Below are 21,772 nucleotides of genomic sequence, written 5' to 3' on the forward strand. Positions count from 1 at the left end.
CAACTCAAGGACATTGAACACGATGAAGGCCCTAACTCTCATACTGTTGATGGCATCAGTAGCTCTTGTAGCAGCCCATGCCCACAAGCGAATGAAATTATCGGAAAAAGGATCAATGGTTATCGCAAGTGTTTTCTGTGACACCATGGAGCTATCTCTGTTAGTAGCTCCATGGTGACACTGTGATCAGAGGAAAGGAGATGGGGAGACATGGCCTTCTTGGGAAAACATTACCAAAGTCAACACAGAACTCTTCCTCTCTTGGAAGTCATTTGAAAGCATTTGGATACGATGGTAGCAAATTCAACTTCGTCATCAAGGATTTCATGATCCAAGGCGAGGACGTCAGTCATGGAGATAGCACTGATGGAGGCAAGCTAGTGGCGACGGGTTCGATGATGACAACAACTTCTGCTGAGCTACTTCAAGTCTGGTTGCTGAGTATGGCAGGCGCTGGCAGGAACATGGACGGATCATATCATAACTTCGTCATCGCGACTAAGGATACATCTTTGTTGGACAGGGAGCACATCGGATAGACCCGGCACATATCACCATGGCAACGAGGATGCAGCGACCATACGACCATCCACATGACTAGCGACTATGAGTGCGACAGAGAATCAAGACAGCCAAGAATCGAACACTGGGGCCAAGAATATACCTCATACAGGCACATGAAGGTCTAACATTGGACTCGGGAACTGGTATTGTATGTGCTCATTCTCCGTCAATTATTGTTTGGACCAAAAAGTTATTGTCATTATGTTTCACATCATTATACACTCAACCCTGGTGTTGTAGCTTAACTGCACACATATCTTTAATGCAAGCAAACATTTGTGGAGTTCCTTTCGTTCTATGACTGTGTGCTATTGTCAGTTTATGTTAGTTTTCGATATTCTGTAGAAACTGCATGAAAGATTTTGCGCATAAGGTTAACAATAAAAAATGGTGAAATCGGCACGATGAAGATGAAATTGAAACCCACTTGTCAGGGTTGTCAATAAGATGATGATGAAGGTGCCTAAAATGAAGAATAAGAGGAATAATTCAATGATGCGCATTGTTGTTCAGATGTGTATGTTGTTAGTGGTAACTTGCCCTGCGACTCCGACAAAGTCGCCATAGCTGAAATTTTCAGGCAGCAATGATCCAACTTGTAACAGCATACATATAGGAATATAGCGACAGTTTATCGAAAACATAGCGAGAGGAGTGTTTACACAGTTTAAGTGGAGGGTAAGTCTTTCATGTCGATCACACAAAACTCTGGAAGATACGCATTAATCGATCACCGTTGATCACGGTTTGGCAATAGTTGAAAACTTTTCCCGATTTTTAACGAATGTTGTGGGTGTAAGGAGGCTATATTGCCCTGCGTCTCAGAAAAAGACGCCTCGCTGGCTTGAATTTCAGGCAGCAATTGGTCCCTGGTCGTACGAAATTTGTTAGATAGTGGCCGACGTTGCTTTATTTGTCGTAACACGTAAACTGAACGATTTGTTACTAGAAAGATAAATGTTCAGCTGTTTGTGATTAGACAGATTAAGTCTCAGCCAAAAGTGGTTCACCACGATAGATTGAAGCCGTACCTTAGCAATAACTTTCCAGATTGGGTTCCCAAAGTACAAGTACACGTAGAGGTTCGCATAGTATTTCATTTGATTTAAGCTTATATTTGTGTGTATACTTGTAAATAGAGTTATGATTATCAGTCGGCTCTGATAAGCAACATTTTAACCTTGTTTTAGCTTAGATCATGCCAAAGTACTGCAGAAAGACTATGAGTGATGGAGAACTGTTGTAAGGAGAACTAACACGTTGGTTTTATTGGCTCTCCCTCCCTTCGCCCACTGCACACATTTTTTTCTCTCTCAGTCAATGGACTGCAAAGGGTCACAGGGGCCATGGCAAATGTTTTACGATGTTTGGAGGATTTCTCTTTTTTTTTTCTTTCTTTCTGCCGCCTCTGATTGTTGTGACTGGCCATTATCGTTGCGTTATGTGATTGTGGACGCTGTAAGAATGCATTTTTGTTTACTGCTTGATTAATGTCTTTTCGGTGACTAAGATACTGTAGTAGTATCGTAGTCATGATCGCTGTACGTGCCATGAGAACAGTAAGTCCTGTTCAAAATGTTTGTTGTGTAATTTTTTTTATTACCTACAGCCAATAAGCGATGTATAATTCATGAGCCTACAGGAAAACGAACATGTATCCATTTTTTTTTTTGCTTTTGTTGTTGTTGAGGCAGTCTTTTCCCCTCTCTTCCCCCTTCCTCTCCCTTTCTATTTCTACCTCTGTCTCCCCCATTCTCTATGTAAATAGGTATTTCTTCCACTCGCTCATTAGCTGTGCCATTTTTTTTCGCATTGTGATTATATGAATGTAATTTGACGTTTTTACCAATGCTGTGTTGTATGTTAAAAGAAATCGTCTTGCCTTTGTTTGATTATCCATCTTGTAAAATGGATGGTACAGGCATTCTAGTTTACAAACCCTGATGGAGGTACTCCGTATTGTGTATTAGTACAGTCTTTTCTCTGAATTGTTTTTATTGCAAAGACGCTGCTCCCTTCCTTTCCTCGGATTTTTCAAGGTATCCTTCACCAATTCATCTCACTCTGTTTGTATTTCTATCTCTCGTTCAGTTCTTCCACTTCTTTGCTCTCTTTGCTGAATACCATCCTATTCTTTATTGTAGCAGCACTATTATAATTTGCTGATGTGTTTATTTCGTTTTAGCTTGGGCACGAGCATTGTTACAGTGTAGAGTTACTCGTTTTGTTGATGTACATACAAACTGTCGTTACTGATGCGCATGACGCATATTTGATACTTGGAGTTTTTATTTCGGAGAAATGGGTTTCCTCTTTAATTTTACCGCTCAGTTCCCTCCGCTTCTCTCCCTTCCTTTCCTCTAGCTCCCCTCCTCTGTTTCTCTCTCTCCTGTCCCTTTCTCAATGTTTTTCCTCTATTGAGCATTTGATTCGTCCACAAGGGGTGCGTTCACTGACCAATCAGATTAGCTAATTCCACTCTCCTTGGCATGAGCCTGCACAGTATAGGAGGCTACAGTATAGGAGGTTACATGAGGTCAGACTTGAGGCATGTGCCTGCTCCATAAACTTGGGAAAGATAACTCTGAGATGTATTTTGATAATGTCCAGCTACATAATTCCGTCATCTGCATGGTTTGTGCCCGACTTCTGGTCTGAGTAATAGATAAGGAATTCTAGTAGGCGGGTGACCATAGACGGTCGGCACCTGTCTGCACTGTCTATCATGCATTATTTTGGTGTGGGCATTATTATGTTGTTTTTAAAGTGATTTTGTTTCCTGTCTCCAATAGGGGAGATGTAATTCCGTGCCAATTTTTTTTTTTCTTCAGCCGGTGTTAGTGCTCTTTGTTTCATTTTCCAGTTTGTTATTACATATCATGAAGTGTGAGTATGCGTAAGTTTATACATGTATGTAGAATAGTTAGCATAGATTTTTATGAAACATATGTCTCTCTTATAAGGTCATTGTGTCACTACTTCTTTTCTGTTCCCTTTTTTTTTTTCAAAACTTTTTTGAGTAGGTTCGTCAATGTTTACAAAAAAAAACATATTTCGTTATAAATTGACATTTATTTACAATTTCATATAATTGGAAGGTTCTTTGGGGTCAAAAATTTGATGTATCGTTAACACATTTCTCTCTCGCATTCTGGTATTGCGGACAATACCTCTTTTTCAAAGGGGGGAAGAGTGTTACGGTCCCAGAGTTAGGCAAATTGGGACTCCACTTGAAAGTTGGTAGGGCAAGTCTTATGGGCGGACACATTAACTGAGAACATTGTTTGTATCTGTGGTTCTTCCTTTCCCCTTACCACGGACGAGCCCCCTAGAGTTTATCACCCCCAAGTAGACTCCCTGTCCCCAGACCAGACCACAAATGGTCATTGGTAACGGTCACTGTAGAATACAGTCATTGTATACAAGAAGGTGATAAATGATGCTTTGATGTTGTAAGAAATTAAAAGTGAGTGTTGAGGAGTATATCTTGGGACGCTGACTGGAGTATAAGGAGTCTTGGAATGAGCACTGGCGTGTCATAGTCATGTAATCTTGCGAGCTCGAATAAAAGACTACTTTTGAGACATGAACCATCGAAATGACTGGCTGCCTGGTTTCTTCTTGTGTACGCCCTTTAGAGTTTAACTCTAACTGTCTTGGGTACCAACTCGGCGGTCCCAACAATATATATGTATTGCTTAAGATTATTTCGTAGTGGTAGTGTGGATTAATCTGATCTTAAGTAATGAAAGTGTAATGTTCTGTTTTCGTTGTTGTGTACTTTTTTGTAAGGATCTCTGAAAAGAGTATGACGACCGATTCGACAAAGTTCTACATCAAAAGGTCTACATCTAAATCTTTCATGTGCTTGGTGTGCTGTCTTTTTATATTTTTTTCCCGTTTGTTACCTGTGTCTCTGAAGAATCATTTTCAGGTGTGAGACTAACGAATAGACGTTGCCCTAAGGAGTAAAAGATTCTTGCACTCATACGCCGCCAACACTGCTAGCCACATTAGGGCGGCATGCTTGCGTACATGCAAATAGCCATGTGTTAATGATTAATCGAAGGCAAAGGTCATTATAGATTCATAAGTGATAAACTTTCCTCACTGCATGCGATCAGGACATACGGGACTCCATCTTTCTTTGCCGGTTTGTCAGTAGCACCTTAAGCAGAATATTCACTGTTGGGATCATTTTCCAGGTAAGTTTATTACCTACTTCTACCATGTATCTTCAAATGGAATAATAGGAAGGGGTATACTCACATTAATCAACGCATTAGCACAATTCTTGCGCGAGGTATTCCCTTTTGTTTATCACTTTGGATATCCTATTTGTATTGACACTCGACTTCACCGTGGTAAACAGGGGCGGCGCACCCGTGGGGGCCGTGGGGGCTCGGGCCCCCACACTTTTTGTGCACCATACAAAGGAATACATAAGGTGTCATCACTTTGGGCCCCCACACTTATTTCAACCCGGAAGTACGTAAGAGGCACTACAATGGGAGGGGACAGAATGAGCTGAGGACCTTTTTTTTTTTTGCTTGTTAGCTGAAGAAACCCGGAAGTGGACGGGGAGAGATGAGCTGAGGACCTCTTTTTTTTTTTTTTTTTTTTTTTTTTTTTTTTTTGCTTGTCCCCCGGAAGTGGGCCCCCACACTTTTGAAAACAGTGCGCCGGCCCTGGTAAAGAAGCCTTCGAGAAATGTATCAACAGACGAAGATAAGACGTCTACAACCCGAATATGCTTTTCTAACAGGATTGCAGTTCATGCGTTATTTATACGAGTATTTTGCCAGTTGCGTGGAGATTTCAGTATATTTCACACTGAGCAACAAACACATACTCTCTCTATACGGCTGTCATTATGAAACACCATGCCCTATGTTTTTCTCCCTTGGTTTTTTTTTTCACTATGATAGTATAATAATAAAGAAAATACTTCGCCAAGGTAAATAGACCATTATGAAACAAATTAGGGTGATGGGGTGAACTCAAGAGAAGTAGACAGTATATCAATATTCTGAGATTTTCACAGTGTTTGAATTTGGGAGAAATTGACTCATTTTCATGTCAAAGCCATCCAACATGAAAAAAAAAATATATATTGGTACATCAACACGGTTTTAGGTAAGGTATAGTTCAACCTCTGAGGACTTCAAGAGTTTTTTGTTTGATTGACTATCAGTCATTCATTTACACACACACACACACACACACACAAACACACACACACACTCACATACACACACACACACACACACACACACACACACACACACACACGAACTGACACCTATTTCACTCAACCATCATCCACCCAGCCAGGAATTTCAGGGTCTCTTACTCTATAATAATTATGTATGGTCTGTATCATCGGTCTCCTAACCTCATACATCCAGACTGCGTTCAGTGGGTTACAAAAGAGACAAGAACATTTACTTTAGAAAACCGGAGGTTTTACCTAGCGTCAAAGTAAAACAAAATAAAATAGATAAAAATCCACCAATGTAGGCAATTACTGGTTTAGGTTAACTCATGCATTTCAATCGTATGTGGTTTTAGGAGATGTTTATATTTAGCACGATACAGGACAGAAGTGAGAAAACACACACACACACACACACACACACACACACACACACGTCGAGACAATAGTGTGGGACACCATGGGCAGCAATAATGTGTGAAGTGACTAAGATTTCTTTCAATGATTATTCTTGGAGAATTGCAGTTTGACTTGTGCCCAAAATTAAAATGATTACTGTGATGATTTTCATGATTATCAGAGTAAAGTTCCATCGACATAAAAGTGAATAAGAGTTCTTGTCCAAGGATAGTATCTATGCATACCCCCTCGGGAACTATGCCCATGAAATAGACAGTGATGTGGACAAAAGTCTACAAATGAACCGGCTTTCTTTAGTGTGATATCTTGCTTCGGCGACAAATCACTGGGCAATTACATGTATATGGGATCTTGCACATAAAATGCTCAATGATTTTGATGATTTCATATCGAAATCTACCATTTTATTATCTAATAGCGCACTTTACCCCAGAGCACTTCGGAATACACCGTTTAAGCGTCTGCTTGGAGAGGAGACGAAGCCTTGTGTGCAACATTTTTTACTGCATATTTTGTATGTGCAACTTACTTGTCCTGGCCGCAGACGCTAATCTTTCCTGAAGAGCGTGATAAATTAGATGGAACGACTATCTGAGCAAACATTTACATGAGTTTTTATATTACACATGTAAGATACGCTTGCTAGGTCAAAGTGTTAACTTTTTGAAGCACACATCATGATTGCAATGCAATCAAAGATAGACTTTGGTTTCATATTTCGTTTACATGCAGCCTATCACGCAGGATTTTCGAACCTAAGTAAACATGAGTCAATCATGCCATTAGTGCCACATATTTTGTTAGATTTACATGAGAGCAGGACATGAATACTATCAATATGTTTAATTGCTGTAAGAGACATTAGCTGTTAAGGTCGTCTAATTTGACATTTTGTATCCTCGAAAAGGGTTGTGGGCTGATCAAGCTATTTTGTGCTAAGATTCAACGGACGGTTAAGACATTGCTTTGTTCTGCTTCTTTTTCCGTCATATCTTTCCTGCAGGAATCAAACAACTCTTGCGGTGAAAGCCTAATACAATGTTCCGCACAACATATCATGTGGCTTGTTAATCGCATTGATTTTTTTTTTAAAGCATCACACCTTTACCACTTCTCACTATTCCACCTTTTCTACTGATCACATACTTACTGATGACTCGCCTGTTTGATAACTTAACTTTTTGTACATCTTTAGTTTCACTTTCATTTCTTTAATACTCAGTATTCCGTTTCGGAAGAAAATCTACCTAATACCAGGCTTGCTGCGTGTAGGAATTTTCCAGCTTTTCACCGCACAATTTCTGAGGCCGAGCAAGGATTTGGGCAAGTTTTGCATGTATCTTTTTTACCGGGCCGTTCTACTTAAATTGTGGGTATTCTGTGTGATTTGCGTGCCAGGGGCTGGCAACTCAGTGAAGGAAATCCTCCAAGGAATGGCAGAAGTTCCTCAAAATGTCATTATCTTGGCAGCATAAGGGAACTGCGAAGTACCTGCGTGCGAGTTGCCTGCGAGGTGCTGCCGCTGAGGGCCTCCTACTAGAGTTCTGCGTGGACATCTGCGGGCAATTCCCGCGACTCACCTGGGAATAAAAAACAGTTGTGGTCGTGCTGAAACCTTGGCTCTGGGTAAATCCGACTTGTGTACGCCCCTCTGGGCAACTACAGGAGAGATACGCGATAGGTACTGTCAGGTGCGGACCAACTGCAGATAGCTCCGGGTAGCATTTTTTTTCCCGCAAGTCAAGCCACAAAACTTCCCCAGATACGGTATGACAAGGCCTAGAGTACGTTCAAAACTTATTCAGAAGGAGTCGCGGGGATTCGCCGGCAGAGGGTAGAAGGTAATTAGCACACGTCTAGCAGGTGAGACACACAAAAAAATCTCCTGCGTGCGGAAAATCCCTACTCGCAACAAGCCCGCTTAGCTTGCCCGGAAATGTTTGACACGGCATTTATATTTTTTTTCTTTGCTGTCATTTCAATTGGAAAATTACGGGGAAAAAATTACGGGATAACGATTTCATTCTTTGGAGAGAATGGATGATAGCCAATCGTTATATGCTAGTATATGATAATACAACACACTTGTCATGTTTTCACTTCTAATCTACAATGTAGATTCAAGTTTATATTTCTTTTTTTTTCAACAAAATGCTACAAAAAAAATCAGAAATTGTATCACAGACAAGGGTTCGACCGTGTGAAAAGTAAATGATAGTAAACAAATAAAAGAGAGAATAATGCATGAATACCTCCAAAGTACAAAGAAGCGTTTATTCAGAGAAAAGAAAGCCGAAATGAGAGGTCCACTAACAAAATCTAAATAATAAAAAAAACATGCTTGTATATTCTGAACCACAAATTATTTAAAGCAGGACAGAACAAAACAGGAGAAAACACAACATTATGACATGACTTTAGTGTGGAGTATAGGCCTATAGTTGGAAGGAATGAGGGCAGAACAGCATAAAGGCAAGAAAAAAAAAGCAAATCATATAATGCGAACAAAAAAAAATATATAATACATTTTTTTTTGTTCTCATTATATGATTCGCTTTTTTTTTATGTACTTTTTCAATTCTGTTCACTTTTTCTATCTGCTGAGGTAAGATTTAAAACACATTTAGTATGAAGTGAAAAACATTAGACTTTCATTTACAGAACCGCTTCAAAATTCTCATTATTCAAACAATTTAATTTCATTAGTTTTTATCATCAATACAAATGAAACCGAGTGAAATAATGTGAACAATCAAATTACCTTTTACATTTTCAACTTGCTAAACAACAGTTCATTATAAGTGTCTTGTATGTACTACTGAAGTGATTTCAAAATGTTAGGAGGACATGCTGAGTACGGCAAGAATAGTGCATTCTTTTTTTGTCAGTCTTACAAAGTATCTTTTGCTTTTAAAATAACGCAGACCAGACCTGAAGGATAATGCCATCATTTTTTTTTCAAGATTTGGAGTGTGATCTAACCCATAGCTTTTCTTTATTAGCTATGAAAATGTATTCCTACATTTACGAATCATTGGAAATAATTATAATGCTTAAACAAGGACTATAAAGGATTTCCTTTAACTTGTGAATCTTTTATTCATTTTCCTAGCATATTCTAATTCAAGAAATAATTTAAATGTCTCAAAGTAAGGCTTTATCCTTTTTAGACGAAAATAAAGAAATCAATTCCTACCCCTTACTTATCCTTTCTTCTCCCATGTCAATCTAAAAACATCCGAGAAGCAGCTTATCAGTGTGTGGCCTAGATGTTGCATTTATACAATTATGCATTTTGGTGAATTGTTCTTCCATAGCAGAGGTGTCCCGGCGAGAAACAGGTTAAGAACAATGACTTTCTACAGGACTCTTGGCATCATCACTGTTTTCATACTGGCAATTTCTGCAGAAGTCGGTAAGTCACAGAAACAAAGATAACTTTTTTTTTGTCTTCCGAATCGAAGAAAACGATGTGACTGTTGAGACTGGAAAGTCTTCAAAGGCGTTTTCTCTAGTACGATACGTCCTTTTGTCTAGAAAGTAAAACAAAACCAAAAACAAATCACGAAGCGAAATGTTGTGTTATACCAATGAGTTTGCTTTTCTTCTACATTTTTCTTTTCTGGTCTTGTATTAGAGACGGGAAATAATATTTGACATAATCTAAATCACCGTTGGGGATTGGATTCATATCGCGTTTTTTGGAACACGAAGGGTGTTCACCTGGGAAATAGTTGTTTATTTCTTTCTTTTAAGATCGTATTATTGATGATGATGATGATGATGATGAAACAGCATTTATACAGCGCCGTTTATTTGTAGAAACATTCAAAGGCGCCTGGCTCCTACAAAATGTCACACATTATTCACAAAGTTGCTGGAAAATATAGGTCTTCAGTTCAGACTTGAAGGTATTGAGGCTATACACTGCTATGGAACGCCATTAAGGAAACAATACAAAATTCATTTCACTCCAGCCAATATTCATTTCACTTTTAACAAATACATTTCACTCACAAACATTGATTTTACTTTTTATAAAAATACATTTCACTTTTCACAATAATACATTTCTCTTTTAAATTAAAATTCATTTCACTTTTCACAAAAATACATTTCACTTTTGCATTAAACTTCATCTCACTTTTCACAAAAATAAATTTCACTTTTGAATTAAAATTCATTTCACTTTTCACAAAAATACATTTCACTTTTACATAAAGATTCATTTCACTTTTCATAAAAATACATTTCACTTTTAGATACAAATTCATTTCACTCTTCACAAAAATACATTTCACGTTGGCGTACCATATCACTCAGACGAAACCATTTCACTGCGCTAAAACCATTTCACTCTGATAAAACCATTTCACTCTGATGAAACCATTTCACTCTGATACAAAAAAATACGTTCCTCTTTTTTCCCGGCCAAAAGGTGGCGCCAGTCTGAGAGGAGTCACAGTGCCATGGCACTTTGTTAGCGCTGAGCTGAGGTGAATAGCCGGCCAGCTGGCCGGCTGGCTATGCATGCAGTACCTAGATATACTGAGTAGCCAGTCAGTCGGCAAGCCCGAAAAAACCCGTCTAGAATATCCAAGTCCTCGCACGCGAGTTGACCCCGCAAGTCATAGAGAGCGCGATTGGAGAATCGTTTTGAAATGCTCATATCTTGGTCACTGAATTACGTTTTCACATGATTTTTCTTTTATTTGATAGGTAAAGGTTAAAACTTGGATGCTATCTTGTTGATTTTTCCAAGAACGACATGAAAGATTATCAACTTCGTGGCTAACTAATGGCAGATGTTCCGGAAATAATGGATACAGATATTCTTCTAAAATTCTCCTAAAAGTCTTCTTTTTCATCGTGGGGCACCAACAAAAGTTATATCATGTAAAAGGAAATTTATTCAGCTTTAAGATGATACCTAAAAGTGTAATGTGATGATTTGTAGATGGGTCAGCAGCCAGCTGATATCATAGGGATGCCATTCCTTTTTTTCTCGGCACGAAATCGCGAAGTACTGTACTGTCCCACATATAGAAATTGACGTGTGTCCTCGATGCCTTTGTAGGTGTGTGTCTAACTGTATGAGCGACCCCAGCGTAAATACAAGTGGTCAGTTTCGAGCGTCTAGCTGTGATATACTGTACTTGTGTCTGTCATTAGACATTACGTACTAATTAATAGTCTACAGCCTCTTGCTGGGCCTCTCTCTCTCTCTCTCCCCCTCTTTTTTTGATTATATGTCTTGTTCTTGTTATTCATAATACAATGTATGTTTGTTTTGTTTGCTTTTGTCCACCCTTCTGATTTCGTCAACAGGAAGTGTCTGATTCTCAGTTTCATTCTGCCATCAATCATTCACATCACTCTCTCTCAATTCAAAGCATCCTAAGCACCCACTCAAATACATTATAACCACTACTTATACCGTTCACTCCGCTAAAGTGAACACAGTTACATTATATCGAAATTCCGCTTACATTATCCACTTTTTTTTTACATGCTTGGTTATAACAACATTTTGATATAACAAAAGAAAGCTGTTGATCCCAAGGACTTCACTACATTACTTCACTCTATTACTATAGGCCTACCTTACATTTTGATATAACAAAAGAAAGCTGTTGATCCCAAGGACTTCACTACATTACTTCACTCTATTACTATAGGCCTACCTAACTAGGCAGAGAAATTTACATACATTATTGCACGTGCCATTCTCATCAATTAATAAAATACCTTTTTTTCCATTAATAACAACAGAGAAAGGAGCACAATCCACAAGTTTTTTTTCTTTATAAATGTATATACATCTCCATATATATATATATATATTTATTTATTTATTTATTACATGTAAGTGTTGAAAGAACTACATCGCAGTTAAGTTTCAAGGTATCCACCAATCTTCATGACAATGTATCACACACATAACAAAAAAAAATAATACCTAAAGTAAGAGCTGCATAAGCAGTCTACAGTTTTATCTACTTTTTAGCAGTATAGTCAAATGCAGTTTTAGATCATTTTTTCTTTTTTATTTATAACTCTCATTTATTTATTCATCCATTTATTAATTATTTTTGATTTATTTTTTGGTGGTGGTATTGGACTCAGTCTCCAGCCAAGTGGCGTGTAAGAGACCTGCAAAAGGTACAACTGTCAGCGGTCTTGTGAGTACATGTAGGAACGCGAGTAGGATCAGTCTGTCTTGACTACAACAGTGATGTACAGTGAACATTTCAAAAAAAAATTCTTCTGGTGAAGCTCAGTAATAAGACAAGAGCAAATGAATGTACCAGGTAGTTTGAACAATTGCAGAGCTACATTGTATGGAGCAGATCTGTACAAATAAAATGCCGGCAAATTTTGACACTGGCAATAAACAAACTACACTGATACCGATGTTGCACAAACATGAAACAGTTGTGAATATGGCTTGAATGTTATGTAAGTGAATAAAATCAAGCAAGACTACCACAAATGTTTTGAGGCAATACTCTGTAAATTACATGCCATCTACACTTTTGGCAAGGTTTCACTCAAATGATACATGTACAGAGATAACTTCATTAATAGTTCAAACTGCATGAATGTTTGAGGGTGTACAAATGCCCTTGAGTACTCTGAAGGCAGGTACACATACATGTATCTACTATAGTATTCACATCGCCAAGGTTTCACACACATGAACAGAGGGTGACAGTAAACTGGCAGCTGCAAGAGCAATTTGAAGGTGTACATGTATACATATGAAGTGTACTTACTGGAAACAAAATGAAACATGTACAAAATATATAAACTTCATCGACAGTCCAAACAGCAGAGAATGTTTTGAAGGTGTCCATATGCCCTTAAATACTTTGAAGGCAAGTACAATGTATCTATTGGTCACACTGCCAATGTTTCAAACACATGAACTGGCAGCTGCATCAACAATTCAGAAGTGTACATACTACATATGAAGCAGGGGCGGATCCAGGAATTCCGTAAAGAGGGGACGCGTTTACAAAATTAAAGGGGGGTGCATGCACCCTCCCCCCATTTTTTTCTTTTAATTTCTTTTGTTTAAACAAAAAATAAAGGGGGGCGTGCGCCAGTTGCGGTCCTAACTGGATCCGCCAATGTATGAAGTACACTTACTGGAAACTAAACAGATAAAAAATTTAAAGTAACTTTAAAACATCAAATTACTGGAAATTGAAGCAGACAGATTAGATTTGGCCTTATAGCATCTTGCAAAACATCTATGTGAAGAAATCTTTCATTCCCAACTTTAGCATTGACTGTATATAATCTTATCTGAAATGTCGAAAGGCAAACTAATCATCCCAACATCTCTGTCAACTGAATACACATGTATCAGTACATGTACACAAGCAGTATCATACACATTTAAAATATCCATGTGTCACTCTCTTCATGGTTATGACTGAGTGAATGATACAAATGTGTATTCGAACCCCTTACCAGTAACAACACTCGACAACCCTGGGGTAGACTACAGGCCAACATGAAACCCCCCAGGTGTTATGAAAATCTGCTCATCTTACCTTTCACAAGGTCCACAATTTTTCTTTATAGGTATCTAATAAGAGCATGCCCGTTCAATGCGAACATGTTCAAAATTTTGGTTGATTTGGAAGAAGTACTAATGTAATGTATCATCTATCTAACTGTTGTGTCAAAATCTTCATCTTCCTTATCCCTTCTTGACCGTTCAATTCCTTTTGGTGACATACCTTGTGTATCTTCCTGATCGAACAGAATTCTTACATCTTTGAAACCTCTTCTGAAATGGGTCACAACCAAAATATTAGCAATAAAACATGCATACATGTACTAACTAAACCTCTTATAGTGCTTCAGTGATGATGTACAAATTAAATTCATACCTTCAACATCCAGATACTACTTCATACTGTACAATGTACTTGCTTCCATAACATTTATCAAGAATATCATGAAGGATAATATTTAGTTTAATCAGGGCTCATAATTCTGCCATCTGTACAAACTCCAAAGTAATTTAAATGCACATAATCTAACATATACTATCTTGCATAGTTCCACACATTGATGTATCTGTAATGGTCGAACTTCACATTTACTACAACAACCGTGCTTTTCAAAGAATATACATGTACATCATCTTTACTAAAAATGTTACCGTAAAGATGAATGAAGTTGATATACAGTAACATACTGTAATATGTTACAATTGTATATCAACTTCATTCTTCCTATTGTATCATATCACATATTTAGCACCTTTCTGAGGTAGGTTATCATGATCACATACTGCTCTAGGTTTTTCAATGAAATGAAAAAGTTGACAGGTGTACTAATCAGTTGTTTCTATTCTTGTGAGGAAGTCACTCAGCGCTTGCAAAACAGCAGTGCTCTCCTTGATAAAAATCTGTCAGAGATTGAATGGTACGTGTGCATCCAAGAAAACAAAATACACTATAGAACTGACAGTGTAGATCTCCTCGTTTATGTCATGCAGATTTTCCTGGAGGCCACAGAGAAGAGAATCACCTTAAATATGCATGTTCCATCGGTGTGATGTCAGGTACTGGGGATACCTACATATACAATGTGACACAAATAGAGAAAATTAATCATAGATGATATTATAAACCATTATTCACAATAACATGTCCGAAAACATTATGTTGGAGTAAACCCCAATTCAAGCAGAGAGAAACTACAGACATGCACTGTACTATGGTAAACATATGAAGAGTCTGTTCGCAAAAAACCGATAAGTCCATTTTTGAAGATTTTCAAGTACGGTCTCTGTCATAAAGTACAAAATAACACCTTTTAAATGAGATATTGGTCACTACATATAAAAGGGCATTTTTGAAATTATGGTCAAAAGAAGCAAAAATTTTCTTAGTATTCTCTTTATTTTTCCTGACCTTTAATCGCAAATATCTCCATTTGGCAAATATGGACTTATCGGTTTTTGCGAACAAACTCTTCATATTATTCTGAGAATAATTGCATTCATTCAGACATCCTCGTAAACTTTATTGTTACAAATTGTAGATGCGGAAGACTAATAATACATCTCTATATTTACCGACAACCTGTATACCAACTTGAAAAATTCAAATAGCCTGGTACTCTATTAGTGTTAACATTGCAGCCGGGTCAACTCTTAAACATGTCATGAAAATTATGTTTACATCAAATACTAGAATCGCTCTTGTGCCTTCTTTCTCCATGCGAAAGAAAAAAACTAATAATAATAATAATATTGAATCTATACTGTTCTTGTTTGTATTAAGTGATGAGTAGGTGCCTAAATCATATAATAATTAACTGCTAAGAGATGAAGACTAAGACCCTGTTTATTATAGACAGCATACACATTGTACACTGTACAATTTTTGTGAATAAGTTGTAAATTCAAATTTACAAATTGCCATCGCCACATACAATTGTAGGCCTACCGCCACCGGCCTACACTGACTCACTGTACACTGGACACAAAGCCATCAGAAATACATACACCCTGGGAGACACTCCCCTTGAATCTGTATCAGATCTCCGGTATCTAGGGTTAACTTTTTCATCCAACCTATCCTGGCAAAGTCACATCAACAACATCACATCCCGGGCCAATCGGATGCTAGGACTAGTCAGCAGAAACCTACGAAAGACCTCGCAAAGGATCCGCCAACAAGCATACTTCTCCCTAGTGAGACCACACCTAGAATACTGCAGCTCAGTCTGGAACCCACATACAAACAAACACATTTCCCAAATAGAAGCCATCCAAAGGCGAGCGGCAAGATTCACCCTCCAGAGGTATTACTGTCCAGACAGTGTCTCTGCCATGATTGAACAGCTTAAATGGGAAAGTCTGGAGAGGAGAAGAAATGCTGCTAGCCTCTTCCTCATGTACAAGATTCAGCACAACATGGCAGCCATCAATGCACAGCACTACACATCACCCATGATTGTTAGCAACACACGACAGTACCATCCAAACAAGTTGCTGGCAATTCCTACCCGAACCCAACTCTATCGGAACTCATTTTTTCCACGTACAGTAACTGCTTGGAATGGGCTTCCTAAAAACGCCCTTGAAGCCACTTCATTGGAGGCCTGAGCTCTTCCACTCAGCATCTAGACTGAGGAACAAGATTTTTACTCGCACCATATATTTTTAATGCACCAACAAGCATGCACTGCAAATGAGCACCTAAGTTCAACTCCTTAGCACTACATCCCGACTTATGGATCCTGCTGAGTATCTTCGTAGAAGTAGAAGTGTACACAACACACGATATCACGAAGTTCCAATTGAGCGAATGAACAACGCTAATTTCAATATATGGGACTGACCCTGCACCTCCGCAGAGATCGTCAACAACGGTGCATTTACGGTCCGAAAAAGTCCCCGTCCGCACTAGATGCGATCACTGCGTAAAGCACGAAGTATTGCCGACCTGATGAACAAAAAGTCACATCAATCCCATTTTTAGATGGGTCAGCAGCCAGCTATAAACACGGGAATGTTTTGAAAGAGGAAAAATACTATGTCAACTTCGAGATACTAGTAAACGGCAAAAAAATACTCATTTTGAACAGGAAAAAATAGCATGTCGATCACAAGAAGTCAGACTTACCCCACAACATCGCTGTTGAAAAGCGTTGTAAAACACACGTTAATCATTCAGCAAGTCAGGCGTAGATTCAATTCTCGATGTAGTATGCATGTAACGGCACGAGCGTGCATGTGAGTTAGGCCGAGGCGAGGACCGTCGACTGCTAGCTAGCTCGCCTCGCGTCGCTTCCGCGCCAGCGTAGCGCGCTAAATCTAGGTACTGCATAGCCAGCCGGCCAGCTGGCCGGCCGGCCACTCACCTCAGCTCAGTGCTAAGTGCCATGGCACTGTGACTCCTCTCAGACTGGCGCCACCTTTTGGCCGGGAAAAAAGAGGAACGTATTTTTTTGTATCAGAGTGTGGTTTTATCAGAGTGAAATGGTTTTATCAGAGTGAAATGGTTTTAGCGCAGTGAAATGGTTTCGTCTGAGTGATATGGTACGCCAAAGTGAAATGTATTTTTGTGAAGAGTGAAATGAATTTGTATTTAAAAGTGAAATGTATTTTTGTGAAAAGTGAAATGAATCTTTATGTAAAAGTGAAATGTATTTTTGTGAAAAGTGAAATGAATCTTTATGTAAAAGTGAAATGTATTTTTGTGAAAAGTGAAATGAATTTTAATTCAAAAGTGAAATGTATTTTTGTGAAAAGTGAGATGAAGTTTAATTCAAAAGTGAAATGTATTTTTGTGAAAAGTGAAATGAATTCTAATTTAAAAGTGAAATGTATTATTGTGAAAAGTGAAATGTATTTTTATAAAAAGTAAAATCAATGTTTGTGAGTGAAATGTATTTGTTAAAAGTGAAATGAATATTGGCTGGAGTGAAATGAATTTTGTATTGTTTCCTTAATGGCGTTCCATAAACTGCATCAGTAAATCTAGTCACTCAGGGTTGCACCTACTTGTGTTTTGGAGTTGTGATGTTTCACGTCCTCTCCGGATCTCTTCTGACAGGTTCGTAAAATTTCGTAATGCGTGAGAAATCCTCCGAGCTGCCAAATTGTAGGCTTCGGTTAGGTTGTGTCTTAAATCCCCTCCTCGGTTAAGGGATTCCTCGACCATATCTCGGGTCAGCAGCAACCACTTGCCGTCAGAGACCAGTCGGTCTCATGAAGGGTCCCCTGAATTATCAAGTTCACAATTATATTCATTCAAAAAAGCAGTTAAGATTTAAGAACATGTTGATCACACAGTACCAGCACGACCAGTGATGTTCTATGCAGAAACCACTGGCGTAGCCAGGGGGGGGTGGGGGGGGGGGGGGGGGGGGGGGGGGGGCGATGGGGGCGGTCGCCCCCCCCCCCCCAAGATTTGGACCGGGGATTTGGGAGGCGGAAAAAAAAAATGCGTGTATACTGTATGCATGCACATGAAGCGGGTCTCCTTTGCAACCTTTCATCAAATAAGATATTTTTTTGAATAGTTCACTCAAAGTGTGCACCAGATCGTTGAATTTCAGTTCAAAATATGCAAAATTTCTCGTGCTTGGGAGGGGGTATCCCCCTCCCAAACCCTCCCCTCTGTGCCTCTTTCCCTAGCTAAGTACACTTTTTAGATTTACAAAAAATTCTGAATAATTCTGAGTCCACAAGACTTATATTCCGAAAACTGAAGGTTCCCTCATAAGGGGAATTTCCCCTTTTAATCGACCCTTTCCTCCCTCAGTCCCCCCCCCCCCCATCAGTTGTTGGTTTTTTTTTGTGATTTTCCAAATGTTGATTCCATCAAATATGCGTATACGAGATATCTCAATTTCAACCTTAAAAAGATAAAAGCTCCTTCCTTCGAAGGGAAGGGTGGAGATAACACTCGCCCACGCCTTCTCCCTGCCCCCCCCCCCCCCCGCCATGCAAAGAAGTAGGACTGTGGCTATACCCAGATCGCTTTATTTCAATTCTAAAAACGCAAAAGCTCCTCGAGCGGGAGGGGGAATCCCCCTTCCCCTAAGCTCTAGACTTTATACATACGCACAGATGGTGCACATTCGGAATAAGAGCTAAATTCACACTTTTAACACTTCGATGAAAAAGCATTGCATCAAAAATGTGCACCAGATCGCTGAATTTCAGGTCTGAAAACGCAAAATCACCTTCGTGTGGGAGGGGATATGCCCCCTATCTACACCCTCGTGCTTTTTCTGTTTTATTGCTGAACAGACAGCGTTCATGATATTCAGTGCAAGAATTAATACAAGAAGACTAGTGTATTTAAATGATACCATTTTATAGGCAAAATTGTTCAATAATAATCTACACTAAAATATCCTGCTACCTTAAACAAGTGGGACTACTTCACGTCGATAAAACGCGCAAAAACATGCATCAAATTGCACCATTTGCAACATCAAAATGCAAAAAGTTCTTACCATGGGAGGGGGACATCCCCTCCCACACCCTCCCCAATGCCTCCCCCCTCGCTTGTTCCGCTCGCTCGGGTTCAGTCGCGTTCATGATATTCAGTGAACAGAATTAATATAAAAAGAATTAAGTGTATTTAAATTATACCATTTTATAGGCAAATTGTTCAATAATAATCTACACTAAAATATACTGCTACCTTAAACAAGTGGGACTGTTTCACGTCGATAAAACGCGCAAAAAACATGCATCAAATTGCACCATTTGCAACATCAAAATGCAAAAAGTTCTTACCGTGGGAGGGGGACACCCCCTCCCCTCGCCCCTCGCTCGCTTGCTCCGCTCGGGTTCAGTCGCGTCCATGATATTCAGTGAACAGAATTAATAAAAGAAGTGTATTTAAAATTATACCATTTTATAGGCAAATTGTTCAATAACAATTTAATCTACACTAAAATATACTGCTACCTTAAACAAGTGGGACTGTTTCACGTCGATAAAACGCGCAAAAACATGCATCAAATTGCACCATTTGCAACATCAAAATGCAAAAAGTTCTTACCGTGGGAGGGGGACACCCCCCTCCCACACCCTCCCCTCGCCCCCTCGCTCGCTCCGCTCGCTCGGGTTCAGTCGCGTTCATGATATTCAGTGAACAGAATTAATACAAGAAGTGTGTTTAAATTATACCATTTTATAGGCAAATTGTTCAATAATAATCTACACTAAAATATACTGCTACCTTAAACAAGTGGGACTGTTTCACGTCAATAAAACGCGCAAAAACATGCATCAAACTGCACCATTTGCAACATCAAAATCCAAAAAGTTCTTACTGTGGGAGGGGGGACACCCCCCTCCCATACCACACCCTCCCCTACCCCCTCGCTCGCTCCACTCGCTCGGGTTCAGTCGCGTTCATGATATTCAGTGAACAGAATTAATACAAGAAGTGTATCTAAATTACACCATTTTATAAGCAAATTGTTCAATAATAATCTGCATCAAAATAAACTGCTACCACAAACAAGTGGGACTGTTCGACGTCGATAAAACGCGCAAAACATGCATCAAATTGCACCATTTACAACATCCAAATGCAAAAAGTTCTTACCGTGGGAGGGGGACACCCCCCTCCCACACCCTCCCCCCCTCGCTCGCTCCCTCGCAGACTAACCGCCTCCCCCCCCCCCTAAGATGAAATCCTGGCTACGCCGTTGGCAGAAACCCTACCCCCATTCATTCTTTATCCCCGGCTTTTATAGTTTGTTCTTCAGACTCTGCCCATACGGGACGCACCTGCCTGTGCCCATTCTGCACTTCTCCCATGTTAGATACGTCTCTGTGTCTGTTGTCCTGTACTCTTGTTGTGTCTGGCAAGTTATACTTCTCTATACGCCCTGGTAGGGCGCTGAACTGTGTATAGTTCTTAGTTGTTCTTAATTCTCTTCTCTTCTATTCTATTCTCTTCTATTTGTGCGTGAAGATGTGAATATGTGAATATGTGAATACGTAACTGTAAACTATAATCTGTATACGTGTATATATTTATTGTGAGTTTGATTTGGCAAGCTTGCTATCGGAAGGTTTCTATCACCCTATCTTTCTTGCTATTTCCGTCTGTCCTATTATTCCCCTTATCCACGAATATCATGTTGGACACCCCTTATCCTATTGCATTAATGTATACATCGGTTGCCAAAGAGTCAAGCTTATTGCTTATCATTGGCGACCGTTCTGTATGGTAATTCATAACACAAGTAGTCCTTACTCTTATTTTGTCACATCTATTTGGGTAACCAAAATTTTTGATATTGTAGAACTAGCTGTAATGAATATCGCATTTATATATATATTATGTTGGATTATCTCGATAAAAAAATGTAAATGATGCCATACGGAGAAAAAAAAAATCAAATCAAAATAAGATCAAGTAGGCCTAAGGCCAGTTAACTAAAATTTGCCGATACAGTTCATGACATGTATAAGTTAAACATCTGTAGACTATATAGTCTACAGATGTTTAAAATGAGTTATGTATAACCTAATATAAGTTTCCATGACAATCCTTGAAAAAAGCAATATTGTCAAGCCACAGTAGATGCACGAAGGGTACGATATCCCCCCCCCCCATTAGGTACAAGGCAAATATCCAGTTCAGTCGTTATGAAACAAGGTAGATGGGCAACTATAAAACGCACTGTCGGAACTCTACCAAAATATCTCGTAATAGGTTCAGGTTACCCATGCTCCAATCAAGAAGTGAATAAATCTGTCGAGAGAGGAGATGGTGTATAAGTTCAACTTGATAATCATTGCAGCACTGTCAGCCATATAATTATGAACTCGCCAAATTTCTGTTTCTAATGAACTTCATTGATAAACAGGTTGTCTAATTCCTGATGGTGTTGTGATCGTTGATGTCCGTCCGGTGTTGCAGAGAGGTCTTCAAGGAAAACTTATGTGCGAATTCCACGGAACACCACAGTCGGTAACATGGCGCAAAGGTGATGACTTAATCGGGGCAGGAATCCAATGTTGCAAGAAATCCCCCTAGAGCACGTTGGGTTGATCAAACAACC

General features: G+C 39.1%; 1 protein-coding gene across 1 annotated transcript; it reads left to right on the forward strand.

Annotated features, from left to right (window-relative positions):
• Window positions 1-200: 200 nt before the first annotated feature.
• Window positions 201-539, forward strand: LOC139720282 (uncharacterized). The gene has a single exon (XM_071631640.1). The coding sequence runs from the start codon at window positions 201-203 to the stop codon at window positions 537-539; it is 339 nt and encodes a 112-aa protein (XP_071487741.1).
• Window positions 540-21,772: the final 21,233 nt, after the last annotated feature.

Source organism: Diadema antillarum, unplaced genomic scaffold (genome assembly GCF_040938485.1).
Source record: "Diadema antillarum isolate AM-2024a unplaced genomic scaffold, OU_Dant_1.0 scf00000125, whole genome shotgun sequence".
NCBI lineage: Eukaryota > Metazoa > Echinodermata > Echinoidea > Diadematoida > Diadematidae > Diadema > Diadema antillarum.